Raw genomic sequence first — 27,700 nt, forward strand, 5'->3', positions numbered from 1 at the left:
AAATGGCGGTGCTAAATTTAGGCCCTCATTTCTTCTCCACCTTTCACCATTCTCTCCCAACAATCCCCTCCGTCATCGTCATCAGAAATTCTAATGATCTTCTGCATCGTATAGCTGCAGTTTTCATCAGTTTCACCATCATTTCTGGGATTTTCTTCTGATGAATTATTATTAACATAATGCCGTCTATTGATTCCTTCAAATATCATACTTATTATTAACATAATGCCGTCTATTGATTCCTTCAAATACCATACTTTCTCGTTCGCCCGAATTCCGTCGCCATGGGCTCTATTATATTGCCTTGTTCTCTGTTCTGTCACCGCCAATTTTGTCCAATCCAAAACCGATTCCTCAGATGGTACACTTCCTTTCTCCTATCTCGCACTCCGTTTTATCTATTTGTTAAATGTAGGTATCTGAATGCTTGCCTGAGTCTTACGCTGGTTGGAATTTACCCAGTTTTGTCCTTTTATATTTCTTTGCTTAATGACATCCTGGAGAATGCAAGACGTGAAAACCATCTATTACCGAATAAAGCTTTCATATCATTAGTTGTTTCGTCAATAAAGTTGATAGAATGTGCATTGGTGAAAATAATCTAGTGGGTCATCTGTTCTGGTGTCTCATATAAGGAACAAGTTGTGGAAGCTATCGAATTTAGAAAACTTGTTTTCAAAATCCGAAACTAGAAATTTTTTTTTTTCATTAAATCCGAAACTAGTTTAAATACTAATAAGTTAAACTAAGCTACATCAGTTCTAGGAAATTAAAGCATGTATATTAGGGGAAAGTTACTTTTAATGAATACCACAAATAATTTGTTAGTGAAGTTGTCGTATTAATTTCTCTCTAAATCATTATTTAGTTATATATAGTCAAGAAGACTGAAATCACCTTGAACGCTGAGAACCAATCCAGTTAAAATTGATGAATTGGGATGTTTACGAAGACATGTGTATCTTTAACTTTATAACTGGGTAGTCTAGGTTTTCAAAGCGCCTAAGCATAATTCCTTGAGCTGCACTTCATGCGAGGTGGTCATTAGGAGTTTCATATCTTATGCTTTCAGTGCTTCAAGGCTTATGCGTTGACTTGATGAGGCACATCTCAGGGCGACCAATGTGCATGTACTCTTATCTGCCCTTTCTAGGATTTTTCTTTTACTACCCTCTGCTTTTTAGGCTGGTCTTTTCAATGCTTAGGACATTCTAAGGGTTTCCTTATGGTTATTTTTAAACAGTCTAATCCTAAATACCAGAAAGAGAAGGATTGGAGATTAGGAAGGTAACAAGTGCACAACTCGTGAGTGCTTTAGCACTCTACTCCACAACCAAGTGAGATACCCAATAGTGAATCATGGACCTGTATGTTTAGCTTCACCCTTTCCTCTTTCTTTTATATTTTTCTTCTTGTCTTTATGTTTTTGTTTTCTTTTTGCTGAGGTTCGTTTCCTTCTAAAGTCGGTGCAGACCAAATTTTTGAACAACTCACCAATTTTTCTACTTATTTCAGTCCTTTTAGCTTTACTTATAGATTAACGGTTTTCTCTATGCATTTTGTTGAAATATTTTTTTATGGAAACATACATCTATACCGGTTTAATCTTTTTTAAATGTTTCACTGGTTTGAATTAGCGGGTTTTATTTCCAAAGCAGACTCTATGCTTCCTGAAAGTTACCTGTTTGATTTCATAAAAAACTCAACGAACTTTAAGCGACATGTCACGTTTATATCACACTTTGCACCACCCACAAATATTCTAACAAAGTAACAATATGAAAAAGAGAAACCAAATCTTTGTTGTGTTGTGTCTGCTAGATATGTTAATGAGGATTGGGATTGAACATGCAACTGCAGTTTGGCATTTGACAAATGTTTAAAATGCGTCATGCAAATGTCTATTCTGCTTCTAGCTAGGTCAAATATTATTGGATATTTAGGTGAGCTTGTTCTTGTGAGGGACATGTTAACATTGATACGCCTCTTTTTAAAAGTTGTTTGTCTTCTCTTCTTCTTTGTGCTAGTATCAAAACTAAGTTTTTATTTGTGTTGCCAACTTAATTGATTTAATTGAGATTTTGGAGTCAATGAACGTCTCTTAAGGGCGAAGCCCATTCAGTGTGTTCTTCATAAAATGGCATTGAGGCTATGTTTTTACCTTCACAATTTTGTCTTGTGTGGTACAATGTGAGAGTAAGATGGAAATAGTTTACCTTTTGAAGCAATACAATTTTTTGGGAATCCAAAAAGTGAAGTGGTGCTATCATGCTATCATGATGGGTTGGAGGGAGTTCTATAGAACTTCTAATTTGCCTCATTTCTATAATGTTCATGGATAATTTGTCATGCTATGTTGCTCTGCTACTGCATCTTCAACTTATGTCTTGTGATCTTTTCAGTTTCTGCTCTCAACGTCATGTATACCAGCATGAATTCTCCTTCCCAATTGGATGGCTGGAAATCAAGTGGAGGAGATCCCTGTGGTCAATCATGGAAGGGAATCACATGCTCTGGATCAAAAGTTACTGAAATGTATAACTTCTTTCTTTGGATTTCTTTGTTTATCTCTTGTACATACATGCGTAAAACTTTGCCAAAGAAAGAAAAGAGGAGAAACATATTGCATGTATTGTATATTATATGCAGAGCTGCCCGTTCAATCATGGACAAAGTTATTTGCTTAATTTGACTTTGCAAAATGTTTGCAGTGATCTGTCTGACCTGGGACTTTCTGGATCAATTGGCTATAAGCTTTCGGGATTGGAATCTGTTACCTACTTGTGAGGCTGCCAAGCTCTTAGACATGGGAAAATAGGGGTGATTTCTTCTGTTTTATGCTTTCTATTAATGGAACTTGACCTGACAGGGATCAATTTGTTTGCCATAGTACAGTGATGTGAGCAAAAACAACTTCAACGGAAATATACCCTATCAACTTCCTCCCAATTTGAAGCTCATGTAAGCAGGGAGAAAAGCATTGTCCATCTTCGGATTAAAATTACTGCTTCAGTATAATCACAACAATGATGAATTGGTGTTTTTCCTGTTACGTTGCACATTAGTTTCTCCATAATGTCTCCTAGCTCCATTTTTATAGTTTCTATGACATTTATAATAAATTGATTGAGTGCATTTTAATGTCATTTTTTGTGCGATTTTTTCGTGAATGTGATTCAGATATTTGTTTCTGTGTGTTATGTGGTACTTAATCATATGCTTATGGCTGAGTAAAAGCTGCATAGGATGTCGCCAGCCCTGCTGAGTAATGAATGGCAATTTGAACTTCTGTAGGGATCTTTCTGGAAATGAATTCAATGGCAACGTGCCCTATTCAATTTCCCAGATGACTGATCTCAAAGAGCTGTAAGAGATCCTTTTTTGGTCTTAATCTAACCTTTTTATATCGACAAATATTTATGTTCTTCTTAAATGGTTTGAGTTTTATCCTGATTCCACATGTTATGCAGATATCTCAATAATAATCAGCTTAATGGACAACTGAGTGATATGTTTGGACAGCTTTCGAAGCTGACCAAGATGTAAGTATTTTGGTCTTAACTGCCCATTTTCTGTTAGCATATTTTGAGTGTTAACTATTGTTTGCCAAAATTATATCTTTGCTGCCTTTTCCAACATTGAACAATGTTGGTAACGATGCAGGATTACCCATGGAAATGTTGAGCTTTGATGCTTGTGAGTTGCATTATTTCTTTGTATTAAAAACTATGTGAAATTAAAAGGGACTCAAAGTTTAAAATTCACCTATTTATGAAAAACTTCAAATACTAGATTACCTGATTGGAAAGTGATATGTTGCAATTTTACCTTGAAGACCAGAAATTGAGTCTAACAAGCCCTGTTGCACAAGACAAAGAAGGCAATAAAATTTAATGTCAAAGATGTCTTGGATGATGAATCATGAAATTAACGATGAGATGCTCTAGTCTCCCGAATAGTACTCAAAAAGACAATAAAGAAAAAAAAAAAGGAAAAAAAAAAGAAAAAAGAAAAAAGAAGAAGAAGAAACGGATCTCATTGAAATATCAAAAACTGATGTTACGGGTAAGAAGTCTCATTTTTGTGCGCTTTATAGATTGCTCATAAACATGTGCAAGGTGTTCCCAGTACTGTAGTTCTCAAATGTGCAGGTTTCTCTTAATTTTAGATTGTCTTCCCATGACAATCATCATCCTCTGAATTCACAACTGACAAATCCAAAAGTTCTGGTCATATTCCCTATCAAAGTTAATGCAAATACTAAGACTTCCCACATCTTTCCAATATGTCATGACCTGAAATTTAATGCTGTTCCAATCCCTTCTTTGCCTTTACTTGCTTCAACTTCACTGTTGCCTCCTGCTATACATTCTCATCACATACTGGAGCTCACAATGCTTTCCAATTTAATTACTTCAACCCTTTGTATGGCGTCTCTCCAAAGTAGGCCCTCTTATTACCTTTTCATTCAAACAAAGTACGTCATCCTTTAGAGTCCTTTTGCCATAAAATCGGAAAAGGAAACATGGACAGACTTAGGATGGATAGCTAGAGCAATCTTGAATTGGGGAATCATCATATGTTTTGATAAATATGGGGACTTGTAATCCAATAGTCTTTCTAACAGTTCATTTCATGGAACAATCTTATTTGAATTGAATGGAGAATTTGCGTCATTTAGGAAAGGTAGCATAATTGCTGGCTGAAGATAAAACATATAGAGGCAAACTTGTAGGGGTCGAGCTTTTCTTTAACAAAATGTCTATCAACCTCCACTTGCTTTGTCCGCTTATAAACCATGATTTGACCCTTGACTCTTTTCAAATGTGAGAGTATTATTTTTAGACAAATTTAGTTCAAGTATCTTTTGATCCATAGCATTGAACTTTCCTTGTGCACCAAAATTTGTCAAATAATTTGCTGAATAATCTTCCCTTAGAACATCATTAAATTATATAGTTACACAAGCAAATCGGTGTTTTACTACCAATCACAAGTTTTACGTTGGGTGCAGTATGGATTATATAATCTAAATATGGTAAAAGCAATCTATCTATGCCCTTGTTTGGTTCCCATTATTTTCTCATTAAAATGAAAAATATGACCGTTATCCATCACATCAAGCCACCAAATTTGAATTTTTATCTCTTGTGTGGGGCCCGTAACGACAATATTTTGCATTCTCATTCTTCCAAAAATGAGAAATAAACGGGGGCTATATATGGTACAATTATAATGGTAATATGGACGATCTTTGCCGATCTCCATAATCTTATTCAATCTCATTGACATCCCCTTCAAATTCATACCGATAAAAGCATCAATATGCAATTAAAAATTGACGGCAATGTCAATGCTCGTATCGCAGTAATCATCTATGGAAAATAGTGACAATTAGAGATCAAGAACAACAAATAGTGCAGAAAAAACCAAAAACCACTCCAAGAACACTTCAAAGCCACTCTAGAGAGCTCACACCCCAATAAGAAATTCCAACAGGAATTCACGAAGTGTGCCGACCACACAATGAGCTCTATCAGTCGGGAGAACTTAGTCGAACACATAATTCATGCTCCAACAAAAGCTCTAATGACCAATGCACCAGCCAAAAATTCACCAATATATCACTAACCAGATGCTGCAATTAGGAGAAATCCCACACAATAGCATTCCAAAAAATAAAAAATAAAAAATCCTGCCTCCCACACGCGCCGCCGTCGGGAAACCTGCAACGGCAGCCTGCTGCCCCGAGATCAATTGGCTTGTCCGTTCCTCCATTTGATGAATTGCTAGTACACAATCAGGGGAAAAAATTGGCGGATGTGCGTAGTTTGGTATTCAATCATCGTTTCAGAGTGGAGGCGAAGGACTTCGCAGTATCTATTAACGATTCTGGCACTGTGAAGTTGATAGAATGGGGTTCGAAGTTATCGGATTCAATCTTTATGGGAAGGTATGGTGCTATTTGGATGGTGAATATGGTAGACAGATTGAGGAAGAGAAGTGAATTTGAGGAATGTGTTTTTAAGTTCAATGAGTCTTCAAGAGCTTTCTTAGCACAACGGTGTGTGAACCATCGAGGCAGATATTTAATGATAGCACAATATGGGGAGAGGCATCGGAAAGGAGTTGTCATGATACCAGAAGGTGCAAATGGAGAGGGATGGGCGTCGGTCTTGCAGGTGTTTCAAGCAGTTGTTGACTCATTTGTTGCTAGGGATAAGGCCAAACGACAAACGGTGATTCAACGAAACAAACAAAGGATGACTTACGCAGAAATTACAGTAAACTCACAGACCTCAGAGAATGCCAACCAACGAATGCTTCAGCAAAAGGAAAGGAGAAATAAAGTCGGTGATAACGAAGGTCACGACATTTGTTTGAGTAGGGCTGAAATAATGACCCGTGCGCAGGAGTTGAAAGGAGCATTAGATGAATTACTTAGACTGGTTGGAAGCGGGCCTGAAATGGAGCCCATGAAATTGGTATGTTGTCACAAGTGTGGGGTTGAGTTGGATGAGGATCAAACCGGTGAAATACACGTATCGAGATTGACTCATGAGGAACTACCACCAATTACAGAACATGCAACATTGTGATTCTTAGGTGAGGATGGAAGCGGGATACCATGAAAACGATGACGAGGTTGACTTTGTGGGGGTCAACCGAACTGAAGTAGACACAGGGATTGCAGTTGAACGAGAAAAGGAACCGCTGTCTAAGGAAGGGGAGTTCAGTATGGTGAACTTGGAGAAATTGTTAATGGACACAGTGAAAGAAAACAACGATACACAGATGACATCAAGGATTACGAACACTTATAATAGGAGGACAAAAGATAACGATATGGGGACCGAAAAAGCTTTGGTGTTATGGGTAGGTGGTGCCAAGAAAGAAGAAAGTGACAGTGACATTATACCAGTGGTGGAAGAGAAAGAACGGTCCTTTGATCATCTCGAGGGCTATCAAGGTGAGGATACTTCAGGAGCTGATGTGTTAGAAGTTGGTCACCCACCTTCAAACTGGGTGCTACAAAAAATTTAGGAATTCAGTAAGTTGGTTGGCGTGTCATGTGATGGGTATGAAAGTAGATTGTTACAATTATTCGAGGAGCTGGAGGCTAATAGGGGACAAGACATCAGTACACATGGAAGTAAATTAAGAAAAAAGGGTGATCGTGAACTTAAGAGGCTCGAATGGTCAGTAAACTATGCTGGTAAGGGTGGCGAGTCCAAGAAAGGAACAATGGGGAGGGGTTATGGAGTGTTACAATGATGCCAAAACTCATTAGCTGGAACGTAAGGGGTCTCAATGAGGTTAGTAAAAGGCTTGGTGTTCGTCATTTGCTAAGGGGATGGGGGGCAAATTTTGTTTGCCTACAAGAAACTAAGATGAAGTTCATCTCGAGGGCGGTGATTCGTAGTTTATGGGGGGGGAGATCATGTTGGATATTAGTTTTTGGGGTTATCAGGGGTTTCAGGAGGCGTGTTGGTGATGTGGGACACTAGAGTGCTTGAGATGAAGGAGGTGAGTATAGGGGTGTTTTCTATATCGATTTCTTTCAAAAATTGTGAGGATGGATTTCGGTGGATGTTCACAGGAGTTTGTGGGCCTAATTCTGATGACAGTAGAGTGGGTTTGTGGGATGAACTGGCTGGAATGAGGGCTTGGTGGAATCTCGCTACATGTATTGGGGGTGATTTCAATGTGATTCGATTTCCTTCGGAGAGGTCGAGTGGTGGGAGACTAACTAGGGCAATGGAGGAGTTCTCAGATTTTATTAGGGAGAATTTGTTGGTGGATTTACCTATGATTGGGGGAGATTTTACCTGGTCATCCAATCGGGATCGACCCGTTCTGTCTTGTATTGATAGGTTCTTGATTTGTGGGGAGTGGGAGTCTAAATATTCAGATGTCACTCAGAGAAGATTGGGGAGGATATACTCGGATCATTTTCCTATTATGTTATCGGGGAATAGAAGGGGTGGTGGAAGAAGACCTTTCAGGTTTAAGAAGATGTGGTTAAAAGTTGAAGGTTTTAGGGAGCGAGTATAGACGTGGTGGATTTCCTATGAAGTCAGTGGTCTCCCTGTTTTGTATTGGATCAGAAGCTAAAGGCGTTGAAAGGGGACTTAAAGAAATGGAATGAGAAAGTTGTAGGCAATGTTAATTGCAATAAAAATCAGTGTCTGTCAGAGATAGAGGAATTTTATAGGGGGGAGGAGAGTTAGGGGTTGACTGGGGAGGAGAATGAGAGACATAGAGTATTAAATGAAGAGATGGAGAGGTTGGTGGAGATGGAGGAGATCAATTGGCGACAGAAATCTAGAGTTACTTGGTTGAAAGAGGGGGATAAATGCACTAAATTCTTCCACAGGGTCACCAATTCTAATAGGAGGAGCAACTCCATCACAGTTTTGGAGGAGGATGGGGTTACTTATGAGGAACCACAGGAAATTGGAAGCCAACTGGTTAATTTTTATCAGAACCTCTATTGGGAGCAATTTCAATGGAGGCCAGAATTGGAGGGATTGCACTTTTCTACAATCACTGAGGATGATGCCCGATGGATGGAGAGACCATTTGGGGAGGATGAAATGAAGGAGGTTGTTTTCAGCATGAACGATGATAAGGCCTCGGGACCGGACGGTTTCTCGTTCTCATTCTACAAAGCGTGTTGGGATGTGGTTCGACTGGACATTGTGAATACTTTATCTTATTTTTTTGAACGTGGCAGATTCCAGAGAAGTTCTAATGCCACATTTATTGTGCTCATCCCTAAGAAATCGGGAGCGACTGATATTAAGGACTTTCGCCCCATTAGCCTTGTCAGCGGGGTGTATAAGATTATTTCGAAAGTTCTGGCAAACAGATTAAAGGAGGCGCTGGGAAAAGTAGTGTCTAAGTTTCAAAATGCATTTGTAAAAGGGCGTCAGATTTTGGACTCTGTGCTTATAGCGAATGAATGCATAGATTCAAGAATGCGCCTAAGGGCCCCAGGGATGCTTTGTATGCTAGATATTCAGAAGGCTTACGACCATGTGAATTGGGGTTTCTGGTTATATATGCTCAGGCGCTGTGGCTTTGGGGATAAATGGTGTAAATGGATTCAATTCTGTATTTCTACTGTTTCATTCTTAGTTTTGGTCAACGGAACACCAGAGGGTTATTTCCGGAGCAGTAGAGGCTTGAGACAAGGGGATCCATTGTCCCCATTGTTATTTGTCATTGTGATGGAGGCTCTCAGTAGGATGATTGAAAGAGCAGTGAGAGCGGGTTTGGTAAGGGGTTTTATGGTTGATCAATTGCAGGTGTCTCATCTGTTATTTGCAGATGACACGTTGATCTTATGTCATGCAGATGTTGAACAATTCAGGAACTTGCGCCGTCTGCTTTTATGTTTTGAAGTGGTGTCTGGTTTAAAAATCAATTTGGGGAAGTCTGAGGCTATTCCAGTTGGGGAGGTCAATAATGTCGAGGAGCTGGCTGATATATTGGGTTGTAAGGTTGCGCAGTTGCCGATGTCATATCTAGGACTCCTGTTAGGGGCACGATTTAAAAGTACCCATATCTGGAACGGTATTGTGGAAAGGATGGAGAGAAGGTTAGCAGGGTGGAGCGTATGTACCTTTCTAAGGGAGGTAGACTTACTCTCATTAAATCCACTCTCTCCAATCTCCCTACTTACTTTTTGTCATTGTTCCCCATTCCGATTGCAGTGGCAAAGAGATTAGAGAGGCTTCAAAGAGAATTTCTGTGGGCAGGGTTGGGAGAGGAGAGGAGACTCCATTTGGTCAATTGGGGAGTTGTTTGTTTGCCGATGAGGATGGGGGGTCTTGGGGTGAGGAGCCTTGTGTTGTTCAATAAAGCCTTATTAGGCAAGTGGTTGTGGCGATTTAGAGTGGAGAGGGACAGCTTCTGGAGAGAAATAATTGGAGCGAAGTATGGTGTGACCGATGGGGGATGGTGTACATTTGAGCAGCTATAGCTGGAATATTACTTTTGGGAGGGATCTTCAGGATTGGGAATTGGAAGATTATTCGCTGTTTATGACCATTTTACATTCGGGTTGGAGAGAGGGATTGCATTAGGTGGAGGACAGCACAGGATGGCATTTTTTCGGTTCGCTAGTACTTTGGTTCCCTCATGGGATGTGTGAAGAATTCATTCCCCTGGAAGTTGGTATGGCAGTGTAAATTGCCTCCTCGGAGCATTTTTGGACAAACTGAAGTTTGTGGTTGGAAATGGTAATGAGATTAAATTTTGGGATGATTGTTGGTGCGGAGATCAACCGTTGAAGGAGAGATTCCCTTCTTTGTATCGTATTGCCTCAGTGTCCACTGTCATGGTGAGTGATCTCTTAGACATTCATAATGGGAGCTATAGCTGGAATATTAATTTTGGGAGGGATCTTCAGGATTGGGAATTGGAAGATTATTCGCTGTTTATGACCATTTTACATGAGGTCCAAATTCGGGTTGGAGAGAGGGATTGCATCAGGTGGAGGACAGCACAGGATGGCATTTTTTCGGTTCGCTCGTACTTTGGTTCCCTCATGGGATGTGTGAATAATTCATTCCCCTGGAAGTTGGTATGGCAGTGTAAATTGCCTCCTCGGATGGCATTCCTATTGTGGACAGTTGTGAGGGGACAGGTCTCAACGGTGGATAATCTTCGTCGTAAAGGCTTTTATGCAACCGAGTGGTGTTATATGTGCAAGAAGGATGGGGAGACGATCGATCATTTGTTCATTCATTGTGATGGTGTACGTTGGATTTGGAACAGTATAATCAGTTCACAATCTATGGATTGGGTGATGCTTCGTCGTATAGAGGACGTGATACGGGCATGACGTAGAAAATTTCGGGATAAGGATAGCAAACTAGCATGACACCTTATCCTGGGCTGCATTGTTTGGTGCGTGTTGAGAGAAAGGAACAACTGTTGCTTCGAAGACCAAACAAAGACAAGAGAGCGGATAAGAGAAACATTTTACTTTACCTTGTATTCTTGGTTTAATGCTGTGGCTAGAAATCTTGTAGATGGGTTGCCTAATTTCATGTTTTTCCTTAATAGCTTAAAGTGATTGTACACCGCCGTGTATTCTCTTTTAAGTAATAAAATTATTTGATTACCTATCACGTTGGATTTGGAACAGTATAATCAGTTCACAATCTATGGATTGGGTGATGCCTCATCGTATAGAGGACGTGATACGGGCATGACGTAGAAAATTTCGAGATAAGGATAGCAAACTAGCATGGCACCTTATCCCGGGCTGCATTGTTTGGTGCGTGTTGAGAGAAAGGAACAACTGTTGCTTCGAAAACCAAACAAAGAGAAGAGAGCGGATAAGAGAAACATTTTACTTTACCTTGTATTCTTGGTTTAATGCTGTGGCTAGAAATCTTGTAGATGGGTTGCCTAATTTCATGTTTTTCCTTAATAGCTTAAAGTGATTGTACACCCCCGTTTATTCTCTTTTAAGTAATAAAATTATTTGATTACCTATAAAAAAAAAAAAAGTTCCTTATTGGAAGCAAATCAATTCACATTCTAAAGCTTGCACAATTAGCCAACAAAAGATCAACCCACAAAGAGAAACCACAATTTATAGCCCTATTGCTCACAACCCATAATTACCTCAGCCTATTTACAAGTTATACCCTCGTGTCTAATAGCCAAGCCCACTTTCAAGAAATCCATAACCCAGTTGGTGTCTTTTCTTATCCCATCGCTCAAGAATCCTTAGATCTCTGCCAAAAATCAATTGATTTTACTCTCAACAATAACACTCTTATGTTAATCAGGGCAGAATATATATTTCCTAACCAGAATAATTCTTACACGTGAATTCCACGTCAAACGATTCTGAATTACAATTCTAAAGAAGCGCAATGTAGACTTCTCTTTGATGGCCATTTCAAAACTCGTAGCACATACATCAAACTTTCCCGCAACAAGTAACTCCTCACGTATATATTTTCTTTCATCTGGATTTCCCAAAAATTTTACATCAATCAAAACAGGACAGAAACGTTTGATTTCATCCATCCAATTTCGAAGTGCAGATTTTGGGGCAACGACCATGTGAGGGCCAGTTATTCCTTTGAATTCATGCAAATACCCCAGCAAGGAAATCATTTGCAATGTTTTACCAAGTCCCATTTCATCGGCAAGTATTACATTGATGCCATTCTTGTACAGCCTTATGAGCCAATTCAAGCCACCGAGTTGGTAATCCCTCATCTTACCCTAAATACAATACTACTATGCCACTAGCCTTGTATTTCAAGCGCCAGATTCTTCCTCCTTGAGATATTCTTCATCTTCTTCCTCTTTAGTTACTTTTGATGCATGGCAACCACTTCCTTTTCCCTTCTTCTGAGATGCTTATCGAGGAATAGGTGTATATATACTTCACAATTAACGATTTTGAAGTTTCTAGGAAGATATTGCAATTTGGGGAAGGAAGGCTTCAAATTATTGGCAGACAACAAATTGAGAATCCATTCAAATAACACATGAGCTCCTCCTGTCATGAGAAAAATAAAAATAAAAAAAAGACCAATTAAGAAAATGTGAGAAAAATTCTCCGAAAGAGGCTCTGATGCCATGCCAAAATAATTGGCTAAATAATCTTCCCTTAGGACATCATTGAATTATATAGTTACAATATATAATCTAAATATGTAAAAGCAATCTATCTATATATGATACAATTATAATGATAATATAGACGATCTTTGATGATCTCCGTAATGTTATTCAATCTCATTGACGAAATGAGCCACAAATGGTTGTCTCTTGATCCTCCATGTAGCTGAATTTCTTCCTGAAATGGTGTAATACATAGAACTATTGATAATCTGTATGACTGTATGTCATTGAGACAGCCCAACCAATCTAAAACTGTTGATCATCTTTTTAGGCTTCTAATTTCATAATGAAAACCAGGTAAACAAATTTCACATGAACCTTCTGTATGTCTATGCATAGGACTGTATATATGTTTTGATACTTCATTAATTTCGTTGACCGATTTTTTATATTACATCCAGGGATCTCTCCTCCAATTCACTGTCGGGTGATTTGCCCCAGAGTTTTAAGAACCTCTCAACCCTGAGCACTCTGTAAGGCGCTAGTGCATCTACTTTCCAGATTTGAGAGTTTAGTGGTGTTGATGGTTCTTTATGTCTTCATGTAGGTATTTGCAGAATAACAAATTCACTGGTTCAATTAATGTCCTCTCCAATCTGCCTCTTGATGATCTGTAAGTACGCACCAATTAGAGGAATGTATGTTTCTCTAGTATATAGTGAATTTTCATACAACACATTTTACTTGTCTACTTTTTGCACTCTTCAACAAGGTAGATTGTATTGTTTCACATGTTTATTAAGTTCTGTACTTTGTACAAGATCATGCCTTAGAAGCATCTTGATTCCCTTGATGTATATATTTCTGTAATCTTATGGTCGTAGAATCCTATATAATATGAGATGGGGCAGTATTTAGCTTCCTTTTTTCTATCTTCTTATTCCTTTATGAAGTACCTATTTCATTGTTTCCCTTTCAATCTCATAGCATAAAGACCTGAAATAGCTTTTGCAGATATATTGTCTTAGAAGAGCAAAAGCACATTTTAACACAATCTCATCATACTGTTACTTGCTACTCAACTCATTCAGAAAATTTGGTGGTCCAAGGTACCATATAAATGGAGCTATATTTACACATTAAAAGAGGAAACGTGGTCTACAAGGATTTGAAATGCTACATTGTCCAGAAGAGTTTCTAAATTTAAGCATTTGTGTTTATACACACGCACCCACACACACACCTACACCTGGAGATGTGCAGGTTGGTGATGGATGGATGCGTGAAAAAGGATGTGCATAACTGTGAGACAGCACTAGCCACGGGCCTCATGACACTTGAAGCATGTTGGAGGAAACACTGACTCCATCAAGTCTCTTTGTTTATAGGTTAAAGAGTGAATGCAACAATTTCTTTTTAAGGTCTAAGCTTTGAAGATTATACTCGTGTGTCTCTTCCCTTCCCAATGTTTCATGCCCTTTTCCCAGATCAGATCTCCTGCTGGACAAACCGTGATGTTCTCAAATTATTTAATACCAATTTAATGGTTTCATAGAACCATGAAGTTCTCGTCTGTTTATTATTGTTTTTATCCCTTAAACTAAAGGATGTGTATTAAATAGATGAAATATTTTTCTATTTCTTGGAGGCCTTGAGGCTTAGATGGAGATGTTCCCTTTACGATACAGAAAGAGATGAAGGTCTATAAATTGACTCATACGTTTAAATTGTCTCCTAAATCGTTGTATATCATCGACCTGGAATGAATTACATTTAGTTTTGCCAGGATTTCCATAGTGGTTTGTCAGTATTCATGGAAGTGGATCATAAGGATCTCTAGCTGATAAATACGTAAATCAATTAATATCTAAGCAGAAAGCATTTGAAATTCTTATGCTGAAAGATCAATGTTCATAAGCTGATTTAGTTGTTTTTTATTTCTGATCCATTTCTTCCATCAACGAGGGAACCGTAATGCTACTTATCTAACCTCATGGAGTTGGGAGAAGCATGTTTTAAACTTTGATTTTCACACAATATCAAGGGAATATGAATCATCAGCTGTTTGATATCTATTTGATTTTTTGCTCTCGTGTTGAACTTCTTGAGATGAAGAACCTAATACAAGAATTTTATGTGCAGGAATGTAGCAAATAATAAATTTACTGGCTGGATTCCTAATGAATTGAAAAACATTGACAATATAAAGTGAGTATTCAGCCACAATTATAGTGTTTAATGGTTTTTTATGTTCCTGACTTTGATTTTGTCTCCAAGGACTGGTGGAAATTCTTGGTCATCTGGTCCTGCACCTCCTCCTCCTCCAGGGACAAAAAGTGATACTCGAGCTAGCCAGTCGAATAAAAAGAATGAGAAGTCTGGTCTAAGTGGTGTTGCAATTGCTGGTATAGTCCTGGGTTTTCTGATTATCCTTGGGATTGTTATTAATCTATTCTCAAGGAGATCTACGCCACCTCCACATTATATTGAAGATGATATGCTTAGCCCTCGTAGGCCTTTCACTCCACTCTCATCCAGCGAGTTACCTAGTGATTTTCATGCTAAATCACACAAGGACTTCAGAGGTAAAATTTAGATTTGGCGTGACAATCTTTTTCTTTCGCCAATTAAAAAAAAGGAAGAATAAAATTAAGGGTAAAGAATCCAGCTGCAGTCCTCGCTTCAAAGTCTGATAATATGCGAAGGCCTAATCATGCTATACAACAAGATGGGTGGATCAACTCTGTGACTAGAATGATGTCAATTATGATCAATTCATATTGAAACATAGATGCATTGGTACCGAGCTAATCTTGTATTACAATCTTTGTGAGGAATGGAAAGACTAAATATATTTGTCACGTGCAACTTATTAGAATTGAGGATTTCTAAATTCAGGGAGGCTTACGTGTTGGTCAAGCATTAATATGAATGGTCATGGTCTTTCAGCTATTGATAAGGGATTTGCTTAGTCCCTTATTGAATCTATTTATTAAGATATTTTAAGTGTCACATACTATTTAGTCATTTTTCACCAAAAAGCTGCTTAACTTAATTGTCTCTGAAAAATCTGCTGGAGTTCGTCACATGACTGTGTGGTGCAGTAAATAGTCCTCACCATTATTTGCCAGAATAACTTGGCATCAGTATGCAATTGTATCAACAAATTTAGTGTTTCAAGTAAGTCCAAGATCAGTGTTTGTGGTTGAATTCTGAATAACTCATGCCTGAGAAGTTTATCCTTAGGATACATGCTTCAAAACAGTTCTAGTTGACTTAATCCTTGTGCACTGGATTGTTTTAATGTAGCTAATTGCAGCATCAAACCTGCACAAAATTGTGAGTATGCTGAAGGTCCTTGAATAAACTAGCTTGTGCACATCAATTGCATTTTTTTCTGGCAAGTTTCCTTTCTGGTGACTCCATTCCTGAAAAAAGTGCAGATGCTGTCATCCAGAAAACCTTCCAGACATTATCACCCTGGCATAGATACCTAGTAAAAGAAAATAATGGAAAGCTTCAGCAATATGATAATGCTATACTTCCCAAAAGAATTTAGCAGTAGTATGCTTTTGGTGTAGCTTATATCCATATCACTGTAAATAATTTTGTCTTTAGTGTTGATCAATATATACTGAATTGCAACTAAAACATTTTCTGCTGGTGACAGAACTGAAATCATTCAAATCATCCTCCTCAAATAGAATAAAAGGTTTACAGGCTTCTCCTTCAATCAGTCTCAAGCTTCCATCTTCAACTCGTCTCCAATCATTCAGCAACAATGAATTTACAAATAATTTGGATGTAAAAACGAACAGTTCAGTCGCCATTGCCTCTTACTCTTTGGCTGATTTGCAGACTGCGACTGGTAACTTTGCCACAGGTCGCCTTCTGGGCGAGGGATCTATTGGTCGTGTATATAGGGCAAAGTATGCTGATGGGAGGGTAAGCAATACCATTCTAAGTGCACATAAATTACAGTATGATTTTTTTCTTGTGTACCCTCTTCTTGTTTTTTTTGACTCCTGTTTCCTATGAAGAATGAACATTTCACCCAGTGGTATATTCATAATGAGGAGGGGCCGTGGGTGGGGAAGCAGAGTTATCTAATGTTGAGAAAATTGCATTAACAAATGACACAGTATTGTATTTCTTTGTTTTTATTATCAATTTAAATGTAACACATTGTGTAGTCATTGTCATCTGAAGTTGAAGTTTTAGTCTTACCAGTGCCATGACTTTATTAATAGGTTATTACCATCATGTTGGTTTCATAGCTCCAGTTCAATCTAAAAACAAGAGATGAAAGCCTATCTTGTCATTTGAAATGGTGTCAACAGTTAAACAAGAAGTTTGATGCTTAAATATGTTTCAACATTTGTCAACTTATCAATCTCATCCGGAGCTTGTTGTGACTCGCAAATAATAGTATATTATGTAGAAGATATAAGCCACTTGAGCTTGGTTTAATCGAAGATTTTTGAGATTGACTCATTAGGAAATTCACTCAAGCTTGAAGAGAATTTATTGCTCCTAAAGATATGCACGATAGAAGTCAGCTACAATTAGACCCTGAGGAGGTGTAAACTGGGATTTGGGTTTTGTGAAGTCTTCAGTTTTTATCTATGATATATCATATCAATGGTTACATCTCCGTTTCCTGTTTTGGCAGGTTCTTGCAGTGAAGAAGATAGATTCCTCACTTTTTCATGGGGAACGAGGGGAAAGATTTGCAGATATTGTTTCAAACATCTCTAAGATTCGCCACCCTAATGTTACTGAACTTGTTGGTTATTGTACAGAACAGGGACAGAACATGTTAGTTTATGAGTACTTTAGAAATGGCTCGCTTCATGAATTTCTGCATCTGTCAGATGACTTCAGCAAACCACTTACATGGAACACAAGAGTCAGAATTGCCTTGGGAACAGCCCACGCTGTTGAGTAAGTCGCATTTACACTATTCTTTCTGCAACAATTTACTTGCATTCCATTCTTTTCGGACCACATGGTACTGTGTGTCAAAGTATCCAGTTTTCCTTATTTGCTTTTTTAATTTGTGGATTTGAGTGAATAGAACTCTAAGGAAATACGACTTGATTTTTTGTCCAAGGAAAACGTGAGATATATGGTTGTCAAGCATAAGCAAAACAGATACTTAAAACAATTTTAGATGTGCTGTTATTTTTGGTGAGAGGAAAAGCATGGAAGTTATAATGTACCCTAATTACTTTCATTTTCCTGACCAAAATCGAAGATCCAAATGGAGTCTAAATGTTGGTGTCATTACTCGTTGCATCAATGCAAATCTTAACAGTTACACACAATTCAAAAAATATGTTGACATCTTTTAGATTTGGAGGTTTCATCTTTCTTTACTTCTATTCTTTTTCTTGTGAAGTGGTTATTGACGATGCCATTGAACTTATGATTTTCTGGTGCAATTTCTCGGGCAGTGTCATAGTCTAGTTTTTGGTCACAGTGCACTGGCTGTGAATTTCTCTGGATAAAATTCGTTGGTAGTGATCTTAAAGTGAGTTGGGTAGGTCCTGTGATGCCATAACCTGACAGAAAATTGATTATAAATGTACCTCACAATCCAGTTCAACGTGAATGAACTAAGCACGTTAAAATTGATCATCATTTCATCAAGGATAAATTGGATTGTGAGCTGGTATGCAGGAATCTCATACATGTACACAGAAATATAGCTGGGCAGCATACTGAAAGGGACGTGTAGCTTGATCATTCCAATTATCACAAGCAAATAGGGGATGGAAAAACTTGCACAATCTTGGGGAAGTGTTTCCTTTTCATACCGATGATAAATTGTCAAAGTAATTCTAGGCGTAGAATAGAAAATTTTCTTCTCATTTTCACCTGCAAACACTATAAATAGGCTCTGAATCACTTTGTATGTACACAAGCATTATTCAGAAATCATGCTTAGCTCTCAACATCATTATTTGTGCGCCTGACCTACTTCTTTGACTACTTCGAGCATCCATGGATACTTAGATCGAACTACTTCTCTTTTTCAGTACTTAACCTTAATAATGTTGTAACAACCCGTGCAGCGTATCGGGATTTAACTCAAGTCTTTCTTAAGTGAAATGTCATGGGTTCGAATCCTAAGGACGCAATAGAAATTTGTAAGGGGGTAAGTGGACAGATGCCGACCCAGAGCGAACAAAATAAAAGTTAACTACTTGAACATAAGGCCTGGGTTGTTACAAAAAAATGTGCCTGACCTTTGTGCCCAAGCCGTTAACTTATGTGAGGTCCGCTCTAGGAGAGTTTGAGTCCATCTTCCCCTCAAAATTTTCTATCGTGTCCCCAGAATTTGAACTCTCGACATTTTCCTTAAAAATGACTTAAGTTGAATCGTGGTAGGGAAAGACTGAGCATGAGGTCTGGAGCGTATTTTTTTGTAATGACTCGTCTTTACCTAATTGGTTCCAGGATTCAACTTAAATCATGGTGGGTAAGATGGACTCAGGCTATCCCAATGCAAATAGTACGTAAGTTAACGACTTAAATACAAAGGCCAAGTTGTTACAAAAAATGCTCATTTTTTGTGACGATATAGCCTCTATGTCCAAGCCATTAATTTATGTATTGTCTGCTTTGAGATAGCTTGAGCCTATCTTACCCCTCATGAACTTTTGTCGTGTTCCCAAGATTCGAACTCATGATCTTCCATTTTGGTGCGTAAGCGTTATGAAATTCTTGTAATAAGAATTACGTAATAAATAAAAACAATATTTGAACAATCATGTCACATATATATTGAATAATAATTGATTGTTGTTGAAAAGTGTACAATGCTCCTATATTTATAGGCAAATTGTCCCCTACTCCTAATAGTATTAGGAAATTGAAATAGGAAACTAAAAAACTAATAAAATTCTAATCTAATTAAAACTCTTATTCTACCCAATAAAGAAATTATAGTCCTAATTAAATAAAATATAAAAATCCTATTAGAAAATACTCTTAAAAGGATAAAACATATTAGCAGTAGGAAATCAATTGTAGTTGTGATGTACTACATCAATCCCCTCCACTTGAAGATAAACTCGTCCTCTAGTTTTGTTGTTGAAGAAAACAAACCTTGATAACTAGTGTGTTTTCAAACTTGGCTGGGATTCGAGGAAATTCTCTTGCCACATGTTGCCATATTCTATGCTTGTTGAAACAATCCCTTTCAAGAATCAACGCTGTTAGTTTATGCGTGATGTTGTGAAGGGTTTTGTTGCTCTCCTCGATTCGTCGTTCGAGTTTATCGAGCATCCGTTCGTCATCGGCGATTCGATTGCCACCAGGACCATCGTTAGCCGTCAAATTAAGGCAATTTCCTTGCTCTGATACCAATTTTGGTGAGAAAGCATTATGAAATTCTTGTAATAAGAATTACATAATAAATAAAAACGATATTTGAACAATCATGTCACATATATATTGAATAATAATTGATTGTTGTTGAAAAGTGTACAATGCTCCTATATTTATAGGCAAATTGTCCCCTACTCCTAATAGTATTAGGAAATTGAAATAAAGAAACTAAAAAACTAATAAAATTCTAATCTAATTAAAACTCCTATTGTACTCAATAAAGAAACTATAGCCCTAATTAAATAAAATATGAAAGTCCTATTACAAGAAAACTAAATAGAAAATAAACTCTAAAAAAGATAAAACATATTAGTAGTAGGAAATCAACTATAGTTATGATGTACTACATCACATTTAAGAGAGACTTCAGTTGAATCTTGGTACGAATTGGACATTGCCCGCCTATTAGTTTTGGTAGCTCATGCTGTAGTTATATCTCATTTGCAGCATTTCTTTTTGATCTTCCAACCATTCTTATATATTTAGGTACCTGCATGAGGTTTGCTCACCATCATGTGTGCACAAGAACATAAAGTCTACCAATATTTTGCTCGACACTGAACTGAATCCTTGTCTCTCTGATTGCGGCTTGGCTACATTTTTTGAGGTATGTATAGTATGTTTTTCAAGATTTTAATGCTTCTATCTCCATTTCTTTCACTTTCATCTCTATCGTCATTGATTTAGTTATTATCTTGGGTAGCAATAGAGTTGTTTAATGTTATCTAAAGGTTGCCAAAATGTTGATATTAGATGCCAGGTTCATAGGATTTGAATATACTCAGTAAATTTGTTTGGTTTTGTGTGCAGAAGATTAGTATAGATTTTGTGATCTCGATCCATTTTTTTTATTTTCTTGGACATCATACACAAGGCAACTTTAGTTTTAGTGGCACAAAAAATGGAAAGGCACTTGTTAGCCTGGATGGTACATTCTGAGTTTGTGGCTGACTGCTGCTACTTCTGTATCCGTACGACAATTGAAGAGGATGACTATAATATGAGCATGTTGGACTTTGAAGAGGATGCCTGATGCCACTCTAGGGATGTCAAAAAGGCTCGACGGCTTGGGTGGCCCGCGAGCCAAAAGAAAAAAGAAAAAAAAGAAGGCAGCGTTTGCTGCCTTGAAATTCTGCCTTTTAAAAGGCAGAAATGCTGCCTTTCAAGGCAGCAGAACGCAAGGGAAAAAAAAATAATAAAAAGCCAAGGCAGCCCAGAAGAAAAAAAATAAAAAATCGAGCCGGCCTGGCTTGGCTTGGCTCGGAAAAGCCCGAGCCAAAAGCTCGGGTTGAGCCGAAATTTTTTGGCTCGGGCTTGTAAAAAAGCTCGACCATTTTAACCGAGCTGAGTTCGAGCCGAAAATTTTAGGCTCGGGCTCGACTCGACTTGGCTCGTTGACGTCCCTATGCCACTCCCATTTCTCTCTATCTCCTGACTCAATGAAAATACAGAACTAAAATTGATAACAATGAAATAAATGAAACTTGCAACAAATAAATATTTTAAGAATGACTATAATATGAGCATGTTTGATTTGAATTATTTCTAGAAAAGAAGCAAAATTAAAACATGGTGATATAACTCTGGGATAATTTCACTTCACCAAGCGCACTTTCGAGTAATTAATGGACTGAAAACAGAACTCAACGTAATTATAATCTTCCACTAATGAACTGAGATTACAAAAGTAGACAAATCTGCTATAAGAAGAGCAGATACATAACAGTGAAAAGAAAAAATAACAAAGGATAAATGGACATTCGAGAGGTCCACTACTCTCCCAAGTGACTACCAAATTCTGCCTCCTTTTCAGTTTCCTCTACTTCTATTTATAGATCTCCTCTAAGTAAGTAAGTGCCATCATTCCTTCACTAAGAGATTCTGTTACTTCCCAGTCAGCTATTCCCTCCTCCTTCCAGGTCCTTCTAGAATTGGTAAATTGTATAGGAAGCCTATCATTACTCCCTTCTCCAACATTCACCTTGTCCTCAAGGTGAACATGAGAAAATTGTTGATTCAATAATTTGTTTGGTTCACATGTAATCTCTAAGGGAGACAACCCCTTCCATTGTATGAGCACCTCAACTCCTCGGATATTTTTCCAATGCTGTTTGCAACTGCATCAATCATTTCCATTTCAACTCCTGCTCTAACAGAAGTGAATGCATGTCCATTCTTCCCTCCATACTTATTTGATAACTGTCCATCCTTCCTTCCAATTCCACCACGCGGTCTGTCAGCATCATGTCCAGGATGATGCTCTGATACCAGTTGATAGAACCCTGGGATAATTTCACTTCACCAAGCACACTTTCGAGTAATTAATGGACTGAAAACAGAACTCAACGAAATTATAATCTTCCACTACTGAACTGAGATTACAAAAGGAGATAAATCTGCTATAAGAAGAGCAGATACATAACAGTGAAAAGGAAAAATAACAAAGGATAAATGGACATTGGAGAGGTCTACTACTCTCCCAAGTGACTACCAAATTCTGCCTCCTTTTCCAGTTTCATCTACTTCTGTTTATAGATCTCCTCTAACTAACTAAGTCCCATCATTCCTTCACTAACAGATTCTGTTACTTCCCAGTCAGCTATTTCCTCCTTCTCCTGGGTCCTTCTAGAATTGGTAAATTGTATAGGAAGCCTATCACATGGCTCTTAGGAAGGCGATACAGAACATTTCCTCTATTGTTAAGTAAATTTCTAAAGAAAACCTATGGAAATATTATGTCAGGCTTTGGGAGACATGCTTATAGTAATCATGGTTCGCCTTATCTTCTTCTTTGTGGACAACTTAAGGTCATCATATATTTTTGAATTCCAGTTGAACTTTGAAGTCTTCATCAGTAGTTTATCTTCTGAAGTTTGTTGGTTGATGTACTTATAAACCAACTTATCAAAATTAAAAGTCTAGACTTGCGTTAAAATCATGTTCAACAAATTTATTTCATCCGCGAACACAAGGAAAATATTACATTATCTTCCATAGTCTCCTCACCTTAAAAACCTGATAACTTGATCCATTTAACACCTAAGGGGTGAATGTGTGTTATACTCGGAATTTAAAATCAACAAATATAATCTATAATAGTCACAAATTATTTGTTGCAGATATTATAGGTCCAGATTTGACAGAAATGAATTACTAGCAATCTCAACAATAAAGCAAATAAAATAACATGCTCAGAAGTAAATAATACCAAGTATTGTTGATGTAGGAAAAACCCTTAAAGAATTCTTCAAGAGAAAAAAAACTCGACATACGTTGCCACCAAACGATTCACTATGAAAAGATTTAACTTACAAATATGATCCAGATACTACTAAAACTTAGTAGACTCGGAGAGTGCAGCAAATATGATGACAAAGCCAATCATAATGGATAGGTTCAAGCATTGCTTGAACTTCATTAACGTCTCTAGGTGTTAGAGAGGATGTGTCCCAACCCGTTAGTCCTAGACGGTATGGTTTCCCATGTTATGTTTTTTGTATTTTTCTCCTAAGGGTTGAATATTCTCCAAGGTGGAGATTATTGTGTATGTGGCTCATATAGAGTGGAACATGGGTCCCCGGCATCGGCCTTGTGCGGGTTTAATTTACTGTCTAGTTGCTAGGGACGCTGAATAGTTTGGGGTGATCCGCCCCTACGGTATGGGAGGATTTTCTTGTACCGACCTTAAAGTCTTGTATGGGTCTAGGCTAGGGTTAGTATAAATAATAATGTTGTAACCCTATTTTTCATACTGAATAAAATTATCTCCGCTTCGCTCTTGTGAATGTAGGACACTGTCGAACCACGTAAATTCTTGTGTTTATTTCTCTCTTTTATCTCTTTATTATTGCGCATAAAATCCAATAATAACTATCAAAAGAACTTGGAGGTGTTCTCCGACACCTACTCAAGAACCTCTAGACTCTTTTCCCACATGGTTCTCTGACAACAAACTTGTTCTTAGTCAACTGGAGTTCAAGTTATCTCTCATCTCCATCATGACTCAGAATTCTGTAGAGGATTTTAATTTGTTTTTCTTTTGTGAATGTGGAAGAAATAAAAAGGAAAGTTTTTCAAAAACCTAATCGATCTACTCTAGGTTTTTCTTTTTCTCCAAAACACTAAAAAACGACCATCCATCATGTACATGAAGCCATGAACTATATTTGTGGTTTTTAGGTGGTTTGTGACAATATTTTTGCGAAATGAATTTTCATTATATACTTGATTTAAAGTATGTTACAAATATATAAAAGGAAATAAAGTTACAGAATTAAATCCTGATTATATGTAGTTTTCCTTTTCTGTACATGGAAACTAATTCAACTCTAATAGATTGAGCATGTTTCAAAGTTTAGATAGGCTAAAGCAGGTTTTCCCTGCATCATAGACCACTTGAGCAGTCCTTTGGCACCGGGACGAAGGTCACGTGATAGGTCCCAGTCAAAGCTATTACAATTGCTTCGTAGATAGAATTCTTCCTAGGGTGAGAATGATTTTGAGAACCGATCCGGTCATCGACTCATAAAAGGTGAAGGGTCAAGAGTCAAAAAGTTCAACTGGGGTTAAACCGGCTGCAATAAATACATACAAAAATAATAAAATACAATGAAAACAATAATTTTTTTTAAAAATTTTCATATTAATAATTTGTTAATTAAATTTATTATTCTATAATTTGTTAACATTTTTGTTATGCCCCTATCTCACATTGGAAGTTTATGAAATCATTGGAGAGAATGGCATCTATAAAATGCACTATCCCACATTGGAACTCTATAAAACCATTTGAGAGTGGTGCATCCATAAAAGGAGCATGTTATCCGATATTTCTCTATGGGCCTTTGAATTGTTGTTTATGAAGCTCATTCATTAAGTTGAAATTTTTTAAGCTAAAAAAAATTGGGGAAACCATAAAATCGCGACTGGTTCACCGGTTTACGGTTAAACCGGCCGGTTCAACGGGTTTTTAAACGGTTTTGTCACAAATGGTTAACTAGACAGTATTGACCCAGTTTTGGGCCCAGTTCCTGGTTTTACCGGTTAAACCGGGCGGGCCGGTTTTGATAACATTGGGAACCACAGGAATTTGATTTCAATAAACTTGCTTCTTACTGCAAACTGGAGGAGTTTAAACACACAAAGGAAAACAGCTTTTCCGAAACTTGCTATCTCTACTCTTAAAGTAAGGACTCCACAACTACATGTAAATTAATGGCTAACAATTATTCAAATAAAAAAAGAATAGATAACAAATATTGGATCAATGGAACTTTGCCAGCAAATCCTCAACAGCTCCCATTTGTTCTTTCGCGTTCAACAGCTCCAATCCAGTCTTCCGCGTTACACAGCATAACGGAACCTCATACTATGAACCTTGGATTCTTGATAGTAACACGTTGTGATCTTCTTGGTTTATCAATAGGCAAAATTACCTCCGCACGATCTTCTTCTTGGGCAGTCTACGAGCTCTCTCTCTCTTTTAATTGCACTTGAGCTCCTCTCTTTGCGGTCTATGAGTGATCTCTCTCTGTTAATGAGGCTCAAGATTGACCTTAAGGCTTAAGCGGTAGACGTGCAGTTTTAATATTTCTGTGTTCTTCCCTTCATACGTCTCCGACTTTTAACACCATTCGACCTTAACCCAATTACAACTTAATTGAATGATTTTGGACCGGAACTTGTCAAGACTTACTTAGACCTAACACTTTCCATGATGACCTTTGGCTCTAAATCACTTGGAATATATCTGTCTATAGGGTTTTGAACCTTGCATCCTCAACAACTTTCTGGAGACATCATGGATCTTATGACGGAGTCAGTGTGCTCCGATACAATTTTGCGTTTCATATTAAAGTCAAAACATGTGTAGTCCCAATCTTGATAACATAATCCTTAGATGTCGTCACGTCCCTAGTGCACTTGACCTTCCTTCAAACATCAACTTCATGTAAATCTCTTTTCACTTCCTATCAATAGACTCATTGACATAGAAAGCAGCACTGAAAGAGAAATAGGGAAGAGGAGAGAAATGGGAGGAAATATAGAAAATTTTGGGGGAAGAAGATATCAATTTTCAACCATTAATCAAAATCTAGATATAAAAATCTAATTTTTTAAATTCATCGAATGATGATATGCCATATGTTCTAGTTGGATAATTTGAATAATCAAGCGAAGAAATCTAATGAGATTAATTAAGGAAACAAAATCTTGAAATTACAAAAATTAACAATTGCTAAATTTTAGGTAAATAATAAATCTGTCAGTTGACCCCTAAATGATGAAATTTGCCCTAAATCACGAGTCACAAAAGGTCTGACTCCGTTGACTAGAAACAGGGCTGTTTACCAAACTTGGCTAGACATGCATTGGGCCTCATTATGATCCTTAAAGACCATGTATTCCTACTCCTTGTGAGTTGCATCAGTAAAGCTCTTGTTGCATGCTAAAATAAAATTATGTTATGCAGCTTATGCTTATAGAATCTATCTTTTACGTGGCCCTTATATCAGAGGGACTTTTTGTCCTTTCTTACCCGAGTTTGATATTGTTCATCAGAGAATGAGCCAAAACCTTGGAACTGGATATAATGCACCAGAATGTACAAAACCATCTGCTTACACTGTAAAAAGTGATGTATACAGCTTTGGGGTGGTAATGCTAGAGTTGCTGACAGGCCGATTGCCTTTCGATAGGTGTGTTGGATTTAAAATTTCAATTTTGGTTACTGGGCAGTTCATTAGTCCTTGTTTCTGAAACAGTTTACTTGCTTCTTTCATTCATAGTTCAAAGCCAAGATATGAACAATATCTTGTTCGGTGGGCCTCACCACAGCTCCATGATATAGATGCCTTGGCAAAACTAGTCGATCCTGCCTTACATGGGTTGTACCCTCCTAAGTCCCTTTCTCAATTTGCTGATGCGGTTGCTCTTTGTGTACAGGTGAGAAGCTACACCTTTTTCATTTTTTTAACACCTTTCATATGGTTTTCATGTTGGCATATGCAGTCTCTTTTCACCGATATCTCTTATATTTGATCAAACACCTTATGAAACCCTTTTTTTTTTGGGTTTAGTCTGAGCCAGAATTTCGGCCACCAATGTCCGAAGTGGTGCAGATATTACAGCGGTTAGTTCAAAGATCCGGTATCAGCCAAAGAGGAGATGGTCTTGGTGCATCTCAACGAACGGATGATTCTGACTACTAAAATTGTTTCCTGGAATACGATTAAGTAGATAGATATCTACATAGAGGAATGTTCATTTTGGCGTTTGGTGCATATTTGTTAGCATAACTTGAGACATTTTGATATTCAAAATAGCATCAGCAATTTCAAATATTGTTAAATGTTTAAAATGATGTATTTTCAGAAGCATCAAAATTCTGTATTGATGTTTAAACAACCTCTCGACCGGATCGTCTTGCAGGGCGATTAAAATCTGTCTTTGGAGCTAATTCTTATTAACTCTACATATTTGTATGCTAAACATGTTCGTATTTGTTGGGAGAATATTGCAAAAAGCTCTCCATATGTAAAAGATTATCTACAATATTAGGGCATGTTGTATAAATGAACAATTAATCTTGAAATAAAAATAGACTCGTAGTTCTTTAAAACTAATCAAAATGATAATTTGACCCAAATCAAATTCACTATGTTTCTTTGAGATAAATTTTCTTCCAGATTATGAAAAATTGTTT

General features: G+C 37.5%; 1 protein-coding gene across 1 annotated transcript; it reads left to right on the forward strand.

Annotated features, from left to right (window-relative positions):
- Nucleotides 1–27,486, forward strand: LOC111401761 (protein STRUBBELIG-RECEPTOR FAMILY 5). Its single transcript, XM_023029644.1, has 16 exons — nt 1–361; nt 2,403–2,535; nt 2,712–2,783; nt 2,896–2,961; nt 3,295–3,366; nt 3,471–3,542; nt 13,062–13,133; nt 13,208–13,273; nt 14,743–14,808; nt 14,878–15,185; nt 16,271–16,545; nt 17,273–17,544; nt 20,482–20,602; nt 26,557–26,693; nt 26,784–26,940; nt 27,075–27,486. The coding sequence occupies exons 1-16, from the start codon at nt 226–228 to the stop codon at nt 27,204–27,206; spliced, it is 2,157 nt and encodes a 718-aa protein (XP_022885412.1). The 5' UTR covers nt 1–225; the 3' UTR covers nt 27,207–27,486.
- The last annotated feature ends 214 nt before the right edge of the window (nt 27,487–27,700 follow it).

Source organism: Olea europaea, chromosome 10 (assembly GCF_002742605.1).
Source record: "Olea europaea var. sylvestris chromosome 10, O_europaea_v1, whole genome shotgun sequence".
NCBI lineage: Eukaryota > Viridiplantae > Streptophyta > Magnoliopsida > Lamiales > Oleaceae > Olea > Olea europaea.

Excerpts from the sequence above, each read along its gene's own strand:
- LOC111401761 (XM_023029644.1), top strand. The coding sequence starts at position 226 with ATGCCGTCTATTGATTCCTTCAAATACCATACTTTCTCGTTCGCCCGA. Across the intron at positions 13,274-14,742 it reads AATCTGCCTCTTGATGATCT|GAATGTAGCAAATAATAAAT; the intron begins GTAAGTACGCAC and ends TTTTATGTGCAG. Across the intron at positions 26,694-26,783 it reads GGCCGATTGCCTTTCGATAG|TTCAAAGCCAAGATATGAAC; the intron begins GTGTGTTGGATT and ends TTTCATTCATAG.